The sequence below is a fragment of the Ranitomeya imitator genome, chromosome 1 (genome assembly GCF_032444005.1).
Source record: "Ranitomeya imitator isolate aRanImi1 chromosome 1, aRanImi1.pri, whole genome shotgun sequence".
NCBI lineage: Eukaryota > Metazoa > Chordata > Amphibia > Anura > Dendrobatidae > Ranitomeya > Ranitomeya imitator.
This window is the reverse complement of record NC_091282.1, coordinates 246,830,710-246,848,873: the sequence shown is the minus strand read 5'-3', so window position 1 is coordinate 246,848,873 and position 18,164 is coordinate 246,830,710. Positions and strand designations below refer to the sequence as shown.

The following is an 18,164-nucleotide window of genomic DNA, read 5'->3' as shown; positions in this document are numbered from 1 at the left end:
GGCGCTCACAGCCAGACCAGAGAAGCAGAGCGCCGAGGACAGACAGCGATAGGTAAGTATGTAGCGTTTGTTTTTTTACTTTTAGGATGGTAACCAGGGTAAACATCGGGTTACTAAGCGCCGCCCTGCGCTTAGTTACCCGATGTTTACCCTGGTTACCAGCGAAGACATCGCTGAATCGGCGTCACACACGCCGATTCAGCGATGTCAGCGGGACCTCAACGATCAAAAAATGGCCCAGGCCATTCCGACACGACCAGCGATCTCACAGCAGGGGCCTGATCGCTGGTACGTGTCACACATAGCGAGATCGCTACTGAGATCGCTGTTGCGTCACAAAACTTGTGACTCAGCAGCGATCTCGCTAGCGATCTCGCTATGTGTGACGGGGCCTTTAGGCTATGTGCACACGTTCAGGATTTTTTTTGTGTTTTTTTCGGTGGTTTTCCGCTCCCAAAATGCTTAAAACAAACCGCTTACATTAAGCACCTCATCAATTTTTAATGCATTCCGCAATTTTTGTGCCCATGCTGCATTTTTTTCAGCGAAGAAAACGCATTGCGGAAAAAATGCATCATGTTCATTAATTTTGAGGATTTTTCACGATTTTGCCGCTATATTATTGCATTGGGAAGCTCCAGAAAAAAAACTCAAAAAATCCACAAAAGAAAAAGCGCAAAAAAGCGAGCAGATTTTCTGCTCAGGGAGTTCGGTTTTGCTCAGGAAAATTCTGCATACATTCCTGAACGTGTGCACATAGCTTAAGGGCTCATACTCATTTGCGAGAAAAACGGACAAGTGCAATCCGATAAAAAATCGGATTGCACTCGGACCAATGTTATGCAATGGGTTACATCTCATCTGTGATTTTTTTTCTCAGCTGAAATCGGACTGAGAAAAAAAAAAATCGCAGCATTTTTTTTTTCACATTGACTTACATTGTACTGTAAATCACTTGCGGATCTGCAGCGTTTCTGCACCGCAAAAAATGCTGCGGATCCACAGAAAATCCGCAACGTGTGCACATAGCCGAAGGCTACTTTCACACTAGCGTCGGAATCTCCCCGTCGCAATGCGTCGGGGAGAGATTCCGACGCTAGCGTTTAACGTACTGCACAATGGAGGCAGCGGATGCATTTCTCCAGCGCATCCGCTGCCCCATTGTAAGGTGCGGGGAGGTGGGGGCGGAGTTCCGGCCGCGCATGCGCGGTCGGAAAAAGCGGTCCGTCAGGAGCAAAAAAAGTTACATGTAGCGTTTTTTGCTCCCGACGGTCCGCAAAAGCACGACGCATCCGTCGCTCGACGGATGCGACGTGTGGCAATCCGTGGCAAACGCGTCGTCAATGCAAGTCTATGGGGAAAAAACGCATCCTGCAAGCACTTTTGCAGGATGTGTTTTTTCTGCAAAACGACGCATTGTGACGGATTGCAGAAAACGCTAGTGTGAAAGTAGCCTTATTAGACAATCTTTAGCCAGCTGGTCACATCTGGCCCTTTGGCTGACCCTATCCGGCTCTGACTGTGACCACAAAGCGTCTGGAAACTGGACATCACGCTGCCAATCATTTCTGCTTTTAGTGTGTTTCATGCATAGACAAAAAGTCTAATTTTCGTCAGTATTTTTTGCCTAATATTTTATTTCTATCAATTCCTTTAAGACTACACATTCCCTTTAAGGGAGTCTGTTACTCTCATACTTACCTTACACTGACACCTAGTGGTTATATTGTTTAACAGTTTGGAGCCCTGCTCTCTTATTTATCTGTATAGACCCCGAATGGCCACATTGTACTATAGAGCCATATTTATGGAGTATGATTCCTACAATATGTAGACTGTTATTATAGTGCTTTGGGACAAAGCACTATATTGTTATTCCACCGTAGTCAACTTATTCTTCTTATTATTATTCAGTCCGCAATTAATGCGGCCCGAACCGCTGCACGCACAGACTACAGTGAGGTGTCATTTCGAAGCCAGCGTTCCTGGCAGGTGTGCTAAGTATTTTTCGTGTCGATCGGATTTGTAGTTTTGGCGCAATTGGCGTTTGAAAATTTCGTCTCAATGCATTTCAATGGGAAATTGTTCCAACAATAAGGGATAATGGCTGATTTCTGAGGCAATTTCAAAATAACTGCCAACTGCCACCTGGCTGATTAGCTCATTGATATGTGCAGTCAGACCCAGTTACTATGCCAACGCGTACGAACTCTACATGACCCCACCAGGACACAGTTTTGCCAGATAATATCAGCTCTTAAAGTGACCCGCGCACCAAATTGGCACCTGAGGTGCGCAGCCCACCAAATCGGACCCGAGTGGCCCCGCCCACCAAATCGGACCCCGAGTGGCCCCGCCCGCCAAATCGGACCCAGAGTGACCCCGCCCACCAAATGTGACCCAGAGTGACCCCGCCCACCAAATGTGACCCAGAGTGACCCCGCCCACCAAATGTGACCCAGAGTGACTCCGCCAACAAAATGTGACCCAGAGTGACCCCGCCCACCAAATGTGACCCAGAGTGACCCCGCCCACCAAATGTGACCCAGAGTGACCCCGCCCACCAAATGTGACCCAGAGTGACCCCGCCCACCAAATGTGACCCAGAGTGACCCCGCTCACCAAATGTGACCCAGAGTGACCCCGCCCACCAAATGTGACCCAGAGTGACCCCGCCCACCAAATGTGACCCAGAGTGACCCCGCCCACCAAATGTGACCCAGAGTGACCCCGCCCACCAAAGGTGACCCAGAGTGACCCCGCCCACCAAATGTGACCCAAAATGACCCCGCCCACCAAATGTGACCCAGAGTGACCCCGCCCACCAAATGTGACCCAGAGTGACCCCGCCCACCAAATGTGACCCCGCCCACCAAATGTGACCCCGAGTGGCCCCGCCCACTAAATCAGACCGCGAGTGGCCCCGCCCACCAAATCAGACCCAGAGGTGCCCCGCCCACCAAATGTGACCCAGAGTGACCCCGCCCACCAAATGTGACCCAGAGTGACCCCGCCCACCAAATGTGACCCAGAGTGACCCCACCCACCAAATGTGACCCAGAGTGACCCCGCCCACCAAATGTGACCCAGAGTGACCCCGCCCACCAAATCGGCCCCAGAGTGACTCCGCCCACCAAGTGTGACCCAGAGTGACCCCGCCCACCAAATGTGACCCAGAGTGACCCCGCCCACCAAATGTGACCCAGAGTGACCCCGCCCACCAAATGTGACCCAGAGTGACCCCGCTCACCAAATGTGACCCAGAGTGACCCCGCCCACCAAATGTGACCCAGAGTGACCCCGCCCACCAAATGTGACCCAGAGTGACCCCGCCCACCAAATGTGACCCAGAGTGACCCCGCCCACCAAATGTGACCCAGAGTGACCCCGCCCACCAAAGGTGACCCAGAGTGACCCCACCCACCAAATGTGACCCAAAATGACCCCGCCCACCAAATGTGACCCCGCCCACCAAATGTGACCCCGCCCACCAAATGTGACCCCGAGTGGCCCCGCCCACTAAATCGGACCGCGAGAGGCCCCGCCCACCAAATCGGACCCAGAGGTGCCCCGCCCACCAAATCGGACCCAGAGTGACCCCGCCCACCAAATCGGACCCAGAGTGACCCCGCCCACCAAATGTGACCCAGAGTGACCCCGCCCACCAAATGTGACCCAGAGTGACCCCGCCCACCAAATGTGACCCAGAGTGACCCCGCCCACCAAAAGTGACCCAGTTACCCCGCCCACCAAATGTGACCCAGAGTGACCCCGCCCACCAAATGTGACCCAGAGTGACCCCGCCCACCAAATGTGACCCAGAGTGACCCCGCCCACCAAATGTGACCCAGAGTGACCCCGCCCACCAAATGTGACCCAGAGTGACCCCGCCCACCAAATGTGACCCAGAGTGACCCCGCCCACCAAATGTGACCCAGAGTGGCCCCGCCCACCAAATCTGACCCAGAGTGGCCCCGCCCACCAAATCTGACCCAGAGTGGCCCCGCCCACCAAATCTGACCCAGAGTGGCCCCGCCCACCGAATCGGACCCAGAGTGACCCCGCCCATTGAATCGGACCCAGAGTGACCCCGCCCACCGAATCGGACCCCGAGTGACCCCGCCCACCGAATCGGACCCAGAGTGACCCCGCCCACCGAATCGGACCCCGAGTGACCCCGCCCACCGAATCGGACCCCGAGTGACCCCGCCCACCGAATCGGACCCCGAGTGACCCCGCCCACCAAATCGGACCCCGAGTGACCCCGCCCACCAAATCGGACCCTGAGGGGCCCCACTTACCAAATCAGACCCTGAAGGGCACCCTAGTGTGAAAGTCTTGCAGGGCAGCCCAGGCACCATTCCAAAGCACTATCTGTAGTTCCTTCAGGAAATACCCATCTAGTTAATATATCTTACTGTAAGCTCCATTTGACACGTTGTGTGACAGCCCTTCATGCCACATTCTCATTATGTGTTACTTATTGCTTAATCATTAATCATGGGCTATAACTCCCTTTACATCCTCCTCTAAAGTGGCCGCTGAAGAATTGTTTTGTTTCGCTTACACTAATGATATGGTGGATGGGATTTTTTTTTTTAAACTCCTCCTTTTCTTCACTATGCATGATCGTTAGCACTCAAGGACATGCGCCATTCTGTGCACGTTGTGGATACCAGAAGTGTTCAGTGTGGAGCCTTTTTTATAGAATGACATTACGGTTATGTTTTTTATAGATAGAGTCACTAGTGGGTTTGATTATTATATCCTTTTCATATATGACGTGAATTGTTTTGCACAATATTTATTGCAGGGATATGACACACAAAAAGATTGATCGGTGTTCGACACTCCTTCCTTTTTTTTGTTAAATGACATGATGATTTAATTGCTGATTGTTATACATGTGCTAACTACTGGTCACTGATACACTTAAGGGGCACAGTCAGACGGCTGTATAAATCGGACAGAGATCGGAACACAGTGCATACTGGCCTGCGACTCTACCGACCAGAGCGTGACGGCTGCGTAAAAATATATGGAGCGGTCACATTTATGTCGGGAGACCACTGACCAAGCCCATGCACTGCGATCCAATTTAAGCGGATATCTGACTGTTCCCCCTGTATGCAGTTTCCAGTTCTGAGCTTTGATCTACTGAGCACACACTACCCACTATAGCTACTTTCACACATCAGGTTTTCAGCGTCCGGCTCACTCCGGCTAATTTTCAAAAAACCGGAACCGGTGAATGTTGCCGCTGGATCCGGTTTTTTTCCCCATAGACTTGTATTAGTGCCGGATTGCTCCTGATGACATTGCGTTCCGTCTGGTTTTTGCCTGATCCGGCAAATCTGCCGTTTAAGGTTTCTTGAAAAAACGTCCATAGCAACGTTTTTTTTGTCTCCGGCGAAAAAGCCGGAAGCGCCGGATCCGACGCTTCCGGCTGTTTGCTAGAATGGAAGTCTATGGGAGCTGGAAGGTGCCGGATCCGGAAAATGAGATTCCGGCTTTTTAAACTGAGCATGCTCCAAATTTTTTTTAATCCAATAATCTAGATATGCGAGCCGGATCCGTCGAAAAAACAGATCCGTCGCATCAGTTTGTCACAATCTGCGCCGGATCCAGTTTTTCCAACATTCCCCGGTTTGTGCCTGATGCAAAAAACCTCATGTGTGAAAGTAGCCTATGTCTGCCCCACACAGTACAGTACATAAAGAAATGTATGTCTGCAGTTCTTACTCTGGATGGAGCACAGACAAAAGCAGCATGGTGGACATTTATTCAGCGGTACTGATCAATGTAGCTGTGAATCTAACACTGGGGTGACATGTTTTGCTAGAGAAGATGCAGCACAGATCTGTTTCTCCTGCTGTGTCACCTCTCCATAGTGTTGAATAGGCTTTGTAATCTGAAAACAGCTCAAAATGTATCTTGTCTACCAGGACAATAAGCTTTCAGTGTGGATGATGGGTGGAAACAGAAGCAGATTTCTCTGCCAAGATATTAGTTTCTTAAAATCAATTGTATAAATAAATAAGTTCATGTGCGCTAGGCTAGGTTCCCATGACAAGGTTTTTACACTGCGTATTTAAAAAAAAAAAATGCTACAGAAAATATGCAACATCGAAAACTCACCAAAAGCTGATTGTGGGAACGTAGCCTAAGAAAAGGATAAGGGTTGAAAAAAAATAAATAAAACACCAAAACGTGCACAAGTCTAGTCCATCAGCTTAGGCAGCATCTGAACACAGCCGCTATGCAGACAAGCACACACAGCTGCCAATTTTGGGAAGTTCGACACTCGTCTATCGCAAACTTTCTTGAAACAACAGTGACCATTTACCACTATGTCATTTGAAATTCCACAGAAAAAGATGCGACTGACATTTCCATCAATACGTTCCATGCATTTGGATAAGCAGATTTTTTTTCTTGTGTTATCATCTACGGCTCGAACTGTACATGTTAAATCAGCAAGTGAAGATAACGAGGTTTCTTAAAGGGAACCGTTGTCAGGTCCCCCAACAGAGCATCATTCACTTATGTATCAGTAAGTTCCATGCCTAACCATCCCTGTATAACAGTTATAGGTATAAATTAGGTTACAAAAAAATTGTCCCCATAATCTATGCTAATTAGGGCTTTGACTTGTCAATGGGGCTTCTAAAGCGCACTGTGCATGCCTGGAAGCTATATTCTGAACTTCCAGTGTTTGCTTGGCGATCCGGAAGTCAAAACTCAGTTCAATTCTATGAAAGCCAGAATGAGGCTTTCATAGATGTACAATGAGACCTTACAACAACTATTACCTCTGACATCTGGTCAGTCAGAAGTTGTCACAAGATGGCATCGCAGGACCAGAACTAAAATTGCAGTGATACATTGCCACTTTGGATGTAATAATTTCCTATGGGGTAGCATTGCAACCTGCAACTGAGTCACAATGGTTTCCAAGGGTACTGGATGTTTTTGTTGCTGGCTGTAAGTTGCACACAACACTTGACTGACTTCAGTGCAAGATGTGCAAAATTTACCTACTTGGCTGTTTTATCTACAGCAAAATCACTGCTCTAAAGTATTATATAGCACCACTGATTCCATGGTGCTGTACATGAGAAGGCGTTACATACAAATTACAGTAAACAAACTAACAATTACAGACTGATACAGAGGGGCGAGGACCCTGCCCTTGCGGGCTTAAATTCTACAGGATTGTTGGGAAGGAGACAGCAGGTTGGGGGTTGCAGGAGCTCCGGTGTTGGTGAGGCGGTAGCTCCGATGGTGGTGAGACGGCAGCGGTGTCAGTGCAGGCTGTAGGCTTTCCTGAAGAGATGGGTTTTCAGGTTCCGTCTGAAGGATCCAAATGTGGTTGATAGTCGGACATGTTGGGGCACAGAGTTTCAGAGGATGGGGGATATTCGGGAGAAGTCTTGGAGGCGGTTGGGTGAGGAGCGATTAAGTGTGGAAGAGAGAAGGAGGTCTTGGGAGGATCGGAGATTACATGAGGGAAGATATCAGGAGATTAGGTAAGAGATATATGGAGGAGACAAGTTATGGATGGCTTTGTAGGTCAGTATTAGGCTATGTGCACACGTTGCAGATTTTGCTGCGTATTCGCAGCAGATTTGATGCTGCGGATCTGCAACTGTTTTCCATGTGATGTAAACCTATGGAAAACAAAATCCGCAGTGCACATGCTGCAGAAAGAAACGGGCGGAAATGCAACGGTGTTTTTTCCGCAGCATGTCAATTCTTTGTGTGGATTCCGCAGCGGTTTACACCTGCTCCTCAATAGCAATCCACAGGTGTAAAACCGCAGGTGGAATCCGCACAAAAACCGCAGTAAATCCGCGGGTAATCCACAGTGCGGTTTACCTGCGGATTTTGCAAAAACAGTGCGGAAAAATCCGCACACCAATCCGCAACGTATGCACACAGCCCAAGTAATTTGAACTGGATACACTGAGGGAATGGGAGCCAGTGAAGAGATTTCCTGTGTGTGGGGCACCTACAATTATACATAACTCAGGGTCTTGTTAATCCCAGTAGTGTGGAGCCTCCTCATGCAAAGAATGTAACACATGACACCATCGTGTTTATTTCCTTCTCCAGACACTGTCTCCTTGCACCGATTATTCTCAATACTCTGTCTAGTGTCTATACAAGCCTATAGATGGGAAAGGAGAAAAGCTGGAAAGTCACAAAAGCACCAGGAGAAACTACTGATGCTTCTAGTGTGGAGAACTGTTAAAAATATAGGATACAAATTAAATAATGGCCAGAAAGTGTTATTCCACATACACACAAGGAAACAAGTATTTTGAAAAGTCACTTGAATGTACAGCTACACTTTAAAGGGGTTATTCAGTGCCTCTTGCTTCTGAATTGGGAGAGGAGAGGTGCTAATGGCATGGGATCAGTTGGCTGCTTGCTATGGCTCAAGCACAGCAGACAGGCATTCACTCCATCTAAACTGCATTGTTCAGGCAGAGAAAGACGACAACTGTTCTGCGTTCTCCTGCGAGTGTGAATCCAGCCTCTGCATGGACCATTATGCACGTTCTGGTCATGGGTTTCCTCCGAACCTGAACTTGACAGCCTCCTGTATGGCTCTCAAGTGTGTATGTTTGGGTCAGGAGACCATGACACAAGAATTTGTTAATGCAACCTTACTGCTTGACAATTTCTCTTCAGAAACCACACTCAATTTTCTTAGCATTTTTAATCAAGAACAATGTCCACATTACCATGAACTGCAGAGACCAACTCAAGAAGTGACAGCTAGTAGATCTCCACAATTGTTACCATAAAGTCCTAATAGGTCAGTTTCACATCTCTTGAGCCTCTACTTATCAGAACAGGGGCCCAGTGCCAAAGTCTACAAAGATGGTGGAAGCTTCAAGAAGACAGACAAAGGCATGCTAACCACACATGAATGGAGGAAGCTGTGTACAAGTCTATGAAACAGACAAAGCCCAGGAGAGACATGTGGCTATTAGGTGGAATCTTAGCCAGCCACTAGATGGCAGTGCTTATAAATGTGTAACCTACTCATTCTTACCCTAGAGGTTACTACGTAAAGGTTGGTTTTATTTTGGCATTTTTATTTGTAACTGCTGAATGAGAAATTAACTAAAGCATGAAAACCTACCAAATAAATATACTATACATCTGGCTCAAGCAAAGTTTTTTTTTATTAAGAAATAAAAAAGGCTGGTAAACATTAAAGTGACAACTTTGGCATATACTAATTCCAATATCTCAGCGAGTGGTAACTTTACTTTTTAGGGCCATATCAAAACCAGTCCTCATTTTGTAATGCCATTAGGAAGTGCATTGTATGTCTTCGTAACCATTCTTTCTTTATTTTTCAGTAACCATGCAAACACTACAGACGCAAGTCAAACTTCACTGCCGTGGAAGACATGAGCGATACAGATGCTAATTTTAGGAAATGGAACACAACAGTTAAAATAATGGCTTTAATTTCAGTTAAAGAATACAGTACGGGAAAATGTGCTTTAATTAAATATACATCAAACCAGTGATGCTGGCAAAGTCAAGGGAGATTTTTTTTTTTCAATATTGAAAATGGCTATACAATTGTGGACATAACTTTAAAAGAATATCCCTTTAAAACAAGTAAAAAAAAAAAAATCTTCACAGTGGTTTGTATAAACAATGAAACTTATAGCAGTGACATTCCTCGTCTCACCAGCCATTGAGTGCCCTCTTTAAGTACTAAAGTAGTAAACGAGCATTTACAGTTAATATGAATTGTACAAAGCTACATGAATTAAAGATAAAGACCTGGAGTGTACAGTAACTCTGGCATAAAGGAAACCATATTAGGAGCAAAACAGTATGTGCTTTTAGACAGAAAAAAGGGAAAGAAAAATAGTGAACGTAGTAGCAAATACAATTCATTAAAAAGGAAGCAGAACAAAAAAAAAAAAGGTAGAGAAAAGGAGCCACCAACATCTAGATGGATGGAGCGGACCAGTACACATTACACAATTTAAAAAAAAAAAAAAAGTGATTATATACTATAATACAAGTCCAAGGAGAGAAGGACACTCATTTCTTTGCCTGCTTCGTTATCACGCCTCGAGGTGGTGTAACTGGTCTGCTTGCATTGTTCTTCTTTTTCTCTGCAGGTTTAAGAATCTGGCAAAAAAAAAAAAGGAATAAATATGCACCAAGAACCTAAACTAATTTCACATGCCACATCTTGAGAATATAGAGCGCCATGGAATAAATGGCTCTATAATAATAAATAATATTTAAAAGGGGTGAATCTGCAGTACCTGACCATTATACAAGTGAAGGAGCTGCTGTGTCCTGGCAGCATCCAAAAACTTCCAGCCCACACCTAAGGATAGGCCATCAATATAAAAAAACAATAACAAACCTTTAACCCCCCCTAGTGACCGGGCCAAATGTTTTAAATCTGACCAGTGTCACTTTATGTGGTAATAACTATGGAACTCCAACGGATCAGTGATTTTGAGATTGTTTTTTCCTGGCACATTATAATTTAGGATAATGGGACATTTAGGTCGATTTTTTTTTTTTTATAAACAAAATATCTCAAATTTGACAAAATGAAAAAAATTAGCAATTTTCAGTCTTTGAATGATTAAGCCTTTAATTCAGATAGTTATACCATAGAAAAACTAAACATTTCCCACGTCTGCTTTACATCAGCACAATTTGTAAAATATTTTTTTATTCTGTTAGCATTTTAGAAGGTTTAAAAATGGAGCATTCATTTTTTTCATGGAAATGTACAAAATTAATTTTTTTGAGCGACAATCCAGGTTTGAAGTGACTTTGGGGGTCCTATACACACTGCTCAAAAAAATAAAGGGAACACTAAAATCCCACATAGATATCACTGAATGAAATATTCCAGTTGTAAATCTTTATTCATTACATAGTGGAATGTGTTGAGAACAATAAAAAAAAAAAATTATCACCGTAAATCACAACTAATATCCCACGGAGGTCTGGAGTTGGAATGATGCTCAAAATCAAAGTGGAAAATTAAGTTACAGGCTGATCCAACTTCAGTGGAAATGCCTGAAGACATAGAAATGATTATCAGTAGTGTGTGTGGCCTCCAAGTGCCTGTATGATCTCCCTACAATGCCTGGGCATGCTCCTCATGAGGTGGTATCTCCTCCCAGACCTGGACTAAAGCATCTGCCAACTCCTGGACAGTCTGTGGTGCAACGTGACGTTGGTGGATGGTGCCAGACTCAGACCATCCTCATCATGGAGTTGATTTCTAACCGTTGGTGCGGACACATGCTACCACGAATGTGAAAGCACAACCAACATTCAAAAGTGACCAAAACATCAGCCAGAAAGCATTGGTACTGAGATGTGGTCTGTGGTCCCCATCTGCAGAACCACTCCTTTATTGAGTGTGTCTAGATAATTGCCAATAATTTCCATCTGTAGTCTATTCCATTTGCACAACAGCATGTGAAATTGATTGTCAAACAGTGTCGCTTCCTAAGTGGACAGTTTGATTTCACAGAAGTTTGATGAACTTGGAGTTATATAATGTTGTTTAAGTGTTACCTTTATTTTTTTGAGCAGTATATTTGAAAACCTCCAAAAGTGATACCATTCTAAAAACAGCACCCCCCGACATATTGAAAACTGCTGTCAGGTAGTTTATTAACCCTTCACGTGCTTTTCAGGAAATAATGCAAAGTGACATGACAGGAATGAAAAAGTTTATTTTTGACACCTACAGTGGGTACGGAAATTATTCAGACCCCTTTAAATTTTTCACTGTTTCATTGCAGCCATTTGGTAAATTCAATAAAGTTCATTTATTTTCTCATTAATGTACACTCTGCACACCATCTTGACTGGAAAAAACAGAAATGTAGAAATTTTTGCAAATTTATTAAAAAAGAAAAACTGAAATATCACATGGTCACAAGTATTCAGCCCCTTTGCTCAGTATTGAGTAGAAGCATCCTTTTGAGCTAGTATAGCCATGAGTCTTCTTGGGAATGATGCAACAAGTTTTTCACACCTGGATTTGGGAATTCTCTGCCATTCTTCCTTGCAGATCCTCTCCAGTTCCATCAGGTTGGATGGTGAATGTTGGTGGACAGCCATTTTCAGGTCTCTGCAGAGATGCTCAATTGGGTTTAGGTCAGGGTTCTGGCTGGGCCAGTCAAAAATGGTCACAGAGTTGTTCTGAAGCCACAGTTTTTCTTTTTTAATAAATTTGCAAAAATGTCTACATTTCTGTTATTTTTTTCAATCAAGATAAGGTGCAGAGTTGTACATTAATGTGAAAAAAAAAAAAAAAAACTTTTTTGAATTTACCAACTGGCTGCAATGAAACAGAGTGAAAAATGTAAAGAGGTCTGAATACATTCCGTACCCACGGTAAATGTCGCTAACTTCTGAGCAAGCCGCTATAGCCAGCAGACTATAAGGATGCTATTTGGCCATGAATTGCCATGGCAAACATCAGGACAACATGATCAAGATCTCAGGGTGCTGATGGGGATAAAGAGGAAGCCCCCACACTGTTAACCATTTCTATGATATATTCACTGACAGCAGCATGTTAGGGGTTAAACACATTTGGATGGTGCCAACACTTATCCTGGCTGAAACAGCAAGTTGTCAGCTATAGTGTACAGCTGACAGCTGCTGTATTGTCACCTGTATGGGGATGCTATTATCTTAGCTCATGTCAGTAAAAAGACGTATTGGCGGTCATTAATATCTAGCCTCTTCATTGGTCAGTTACTTGTAAAGCAAGCAACTCCGCAATACTCATGCACTTATGCTGCTTTCACACTACATGCAGAAGGTCAGCCCCCAAATTTAATTTAAAGCGGGATTAAGGGTATGTGCACACGATGCAGATTTAGTGCAGAACTGCAGCAGATTTTTCTGCAGCAGAAACGCTGCAGATCTGCACTGTGATTTACAGTACAATGTAAATCAATGTGAAAAAAAAAAGCTGTGCACATGGTGCAGAAAAATCTGCGCAGAAACGCTGCAGATTTCAAAGAAGTGCATGTCACTTCTTTCGTGCAGTTCTGCAGCGTTTCTGCACCCCTCTATAATAGAAATCCATTGGTAAAAAAAACGCATAAAAAACGCACCTGCGGATTCTGCCAGGAGATGCAGATTTAGTGCAGATTTTATGCAGAAAATTCTGCACCAAATCTGCATCATGTGCACACAGCCTAAATCCTAGCACAAAAGGAGAAGGGAACTATTTCATATTCCCTACATACTAGAATATCCCACAATCTAGAAATGTCAGATACCATTTTCTATGAGAGCAGTCAGATGTGTGTGTCAAGGATAAAACCCAAAACACACACACACACACACACACACATATATTCGTCTAAGGGGCACTTCCGTCTGTCTGTCACGGAAATCCCAAGTTGCTCATTGGTCGCAGCCAGTGGTCGCGACCAATCAGCGACGGGCACAGTCCGGACGCGAAATGGCCACTCCCTACAGTCAGTGCACCCTCCATACTCAACCCCCCCAGCCCACATAGCGTTTTAGCAGTCCATTAAACCGACTGCGTTACACCACGGCATAACGCGGTGTAACGCAGTCTGTTAACGCTGCTATTAACACTGTGTGACCAACTTTTTACTATTGATGCTGTCTATGCAGCATCAATAGTAAAAAGATATGTTAAAAATAATTAAAAAATAAAAAATGGTGCGATTCTCATCTTCCGACGTCCACCGATGCGTGCGGGCGGCAAGGCTGCCGCCAGCTTCCGTTCCCAGAGATGCATTGCGAAATTACCCAGATGACTTAGCGGTCTCGCAAAAACCATCAAGCGCTACAAAGAAACTGGCTAACATGAGGACCGCCACAGGAAAGGAAGACCAAGAGTCACCTCTGCTTCTGAGGATAAGTTTATCCGAGTCACCAGCCTCAGAAATCGCAGGTTAACAGCAGCTCAGATTAGAGACCAGGTCAATGCCACACAGACATCTCTACAACAACTGTTAAGAGGAGACTTTGTGCAGCAGGTCTTCATGGTAAAATAGCTGCTAGGAAACCACTGCTAAGGACAGGCAACAAGCAGAAGAGACTTGTTTGGGCTAAAGAACAAGGAATGGCATTAGACCAGTGGAAATCTGTGCTTTGGTCTGATGAGTCCAAATTTGAGATCTTTGGTTCCAACCACCATGTCTTTGTGTGACGCAGAGAAGGTGAACGGATTTACTCTACATGCCTGGTTCCCACCGTGAAGCATGGAGGAGGAGGTGTGATGGTGTGGGGGTGCTTTGCTGGTGACACTGTTGGGAATTTATTCAAAATTGAACTTGGGCATACTGAACCAGCATGGGTACCATAGCATCTTGCAGCGACATGCTATTCCATCAGATTTGCGGTTAGTTGGACCATCATTTATTTTTCAACAGGACAACGACCCCAAACACACCTCCAGGCTGTGTAAGGGCTATTTGACCAAGAAGGAAAGTGATGGAGTACTTCGCCAGATGACCTGGCCTCCACAGTCACCAGACTTGAACCCAATCAAGATGGTTTGGGGTGAGCTGGACCTAAGAGTTAAGGCAAAAGGGCCAACAAGTGCTAAGCATCTCTGGGAACTCCTTCAAGATTGTTGGAAGACCATTTCCGGTGACTACCTCTTGAAACTCATCAAGAGAATGCCCAGTCATCAAAGCAAAGGTGGCTACTTTAAAGAACCTAGAATATAAGGCGAGTCCAAACTCTTGGTCTGTAATAAATATATATATATATATATATATATATATATATATATATATATATAGTACACGTATGCACTATATACACACATATATATACATACATACACACACGTATATATACACATACGTATATACATACATGCACATATACATATATATATATATATATATATACACACACACACACACACACACACACACACACACACACACACACACGTATATATACACACACATGTATATATATATATACAGTTAGGGCCAGAAATATTTGGACAGTGACACAATTTTCGCGAGTTGGGCTCTGCATGCCACCACATTGGATTTGAAATGAAACCTCTACAACAGAATTCAAGTGCAGATTGTAACGTTTAATTTGAAGGGTTGAACAAAAATATCTGATAGAAAATGTAGGAATTGTACACATTTCTTTACAAACACTCCACATTTTAGGAGGTCAAAAGTAATTGGACAAATAAACATAACCCAAACAAAATATTTTTATTTTCAATATTTTGTTGCAAATCCTTTGGAGGCAATCACTGCCTTAAGTCTGGAACCCATGGATATCACCAAACGCTGGGTTTCCTCCTTCTTAATGCTTTGCCAGGCCTTTACAGCGCAGCCTTCAGGTCTTTCTTGTTTGTGGGTCTTTCCGTCTTAAGTCTGGATTTGAGCAAGTGAAATGCATGCTCAATTGGGTTTAGATCTGGAGATTGACTTGGCCATTGCAGAATGTTCCACTTTTTGGCACTCATGAACTCCTGGGTAGCTTTGGCTGTATGCTTGGGGTCATTGTCTATCTGTACTATGAAGCGCCGTCCAATCAACTTTGCAGCATTTGGCTGAATCTGGGCTGAAAGTATATCCCGGTACACTTCAGAATTCATCCGGCTACTCTTGTCTGCTCTTATGTCATCAATAAACACAAGTGACCCAGTGCCATTGAAAGCCATGCATGCCCATGCCATCACGTTGCCTCCACCATGTTTTACAGAGGATGTGGTGTGCCTTGGATCATGTGCCGTTCCCTTTCTTCTCCAAACTTTTTTCTTCCCATCATTCTGGTACAGGTTGATCTTTGTCTCATCTGTCCATAGAATACTTTTCCAGAACTGAGCTGGCTTCTTGAGGTGTTTTTCTGCAAATTTAACTCTGGCCTGTCTATTTTTGGTATTGATGAATGGTTTGCATCTAGATGTGAACCCTTTGTATTTACTGTCATGGAGTCTTCTCTTTACTGTTGACTTAGAGACAGATACACCTACTTCACTGAGAGTGTTCTGGACTTCAGTTGATGTTGTGAACGGGTTCTTCTTCACCAAATTAAGTATGCGGCGATCATCCACCACTGTTTTCATCCGTGGACGCCCAGGCCTTTTTGAGTTCCCAAGCTCACCAGTCAATTCCTTTTTTCTCAGAATGTACCCAACTGTTGATTTTGCTACTCCAAGCATGTCTGCTATCTCTCTGATGGATTTTTTCTTTTTTTTCAGCCTCAGGATGTTCTGCTTCACCTCAATTGAGAGTTCCTTTGACCGCATGTTGTCTGCTCACAGCAACAGCTTCCAAATGCAAAACCACACACCTGGAATCCACCCCTGACCTTTTAACTACTTCATTGATTACAGGTTAACGAGTGAGACGCCTTCAGAGTTAATTGCAGCCCTTAGAGTCCATTGTCCAATTACTTTTGGTCCCTTGAAAAAGAGGACGCTATGCATTACAGAGCTATGATTCCTAAACCCTTTCTCCGATTTGGATGTGGAAACTATCATATTGCAGCTGGGAGTGTGCACCTTCAGCCCATATTATATATATAATTGTATTTCTGAACATGTTTTTGTAAACAGCTAAAATAACAAAACTTGTGTCACTGTCCAAATATTTCTGGCCCTAACTGTATACACACACACATATATATATATATATATATACACACACACACACATACATATACACACACATACATATATATATACATATTATATGTGTGTGTATATATGTGTATATATAATATATCTACTATATAAAGCTGAATGTGTGTGTGTGTGTGTATATGTGTGTGTGTGTGTGTATATGTGTGTGTATGTCCGGGATTGGCATCTGCACCGTCGCAGCTACAGCCACAAAATTTTGCACAGTCACACGTCTGGACCCCGAGAGCGTCATAGGCTATATTAGTAACATAGTAACATGGTTAGTAAGGCCGAAAAAATACATTTGTCCATCCAGTTCAGCCTATATTCCATCATAATAAATCCCCAGATCTACGTCCTTCTACAGAACCTAATAATTGTATGATACAATATTGTTCTGCTCCAGGAAGACATCCAGGCCTCTCTTGAACCCCTCGACTGAGTTCGCCATCACCACCTCCTCAGGCAAGCAATTCCAGATTCTCACTGCCCTAACAGTAAAGAATCCTCTTCTATGTTGGTGGAAAAACCTTCTCTCCTCCAGACGCAAAGAATGCCCCCTTGTGCCCGTCACCTTCCTTGGGATAAACAGATCCTCAGCGAGATATTTGTATTGTCCCCTTATATACTTATACATGGTTATTAGATCGCCCCTCAGTCGTCTTTTTTCTAGACTAAATAATCCTAATTTCGCTAATCTATCTGGGTATTGTAGTTCTCCCATCCCCTTTATTAATTTTGTTGCCCTCCTTTGTACTCTCTCTAGTTCCATTATATCCTTCATGAGCACCGGTGCCCAAAACTGGACACAGTACTCCATGTGCGGTCTAACTAGGGATTTGTACAGAGGCAGTATAATGCTCTCATCATGTCTATCCAGACCTCTTTTAATGCACCCCATGATCCTGTTTGCCTTGGCAGCTGCTGCCTGGCACTGGCTGCTCCAGGTAAGTTTATCATTAACTAGGATCCCCAAGTCCTTCTCCCTGTCAGATTTACCCAGTGGTTTCCCATTCAGTGTGTAATGGTGATATTGATTCCTTCTTCCCATGTGTATAACCTTACATTTATCATTGTTAAACCTCATCTGCCACCTTTCAGCCCAAGTTTCCAACTTATCCAGATCCATCTGTAGCAGAATACTATCTTCTCTTGTATTAACTGCTTTACATAGTTTTGTATCATCTGCAAATATCGATATTTTACTGTGTAAACCTTCTACCAGATCATTAATGAATATGTTGAAGAGAACAGATTTTGTGAGGCGAAATTTTAATCCCGCGCGTTCCAATTCACCAAACAATTTTGCCCCTATCTACATAATGGGGAAAAAAGTGAAAGGAAAAGTGTTGGAAGCGTCGCAGCTACAGCAACAAAATTTTGCACAGTCACACGTCTGGACCGCAAGAGCGTCATAGGCTATGTTGTGAGGTGAAACTAACTCCGCGCTTTCCAATTCACCAAACTATTTTTCCCCTATCTACAT

The 18,164-nt window shown here is 44.2% G+C and overlaps 1 protein-coding gene across 1 annotated transcript in view; it reads right to left on the bottom strand.

Annotated features, from left to right (window-relative positions):
* Positions 1–9,471: 9,471 nt before the first annotated feature.
* The window catches only part of PPP1CC (protein phosphatase 1 catalytic subunit gamma), a 52,620-nt gene continuing 43,927 nt past the window's right edge, over positions 9,472–18,164 (bottom strand). The window contains exon 7 of the mRNA XM_069755112.1: positions 9,472–10,170. Within this exon, the coding sequence (XP_069611213.1) occupies positions 10,081–10,170 (90 nt within the window). The 3' untranslated portion in view covers positions 9,472–10,080. The remainder of the gene's footprint in view (positions 10,171–18,164) is intronic.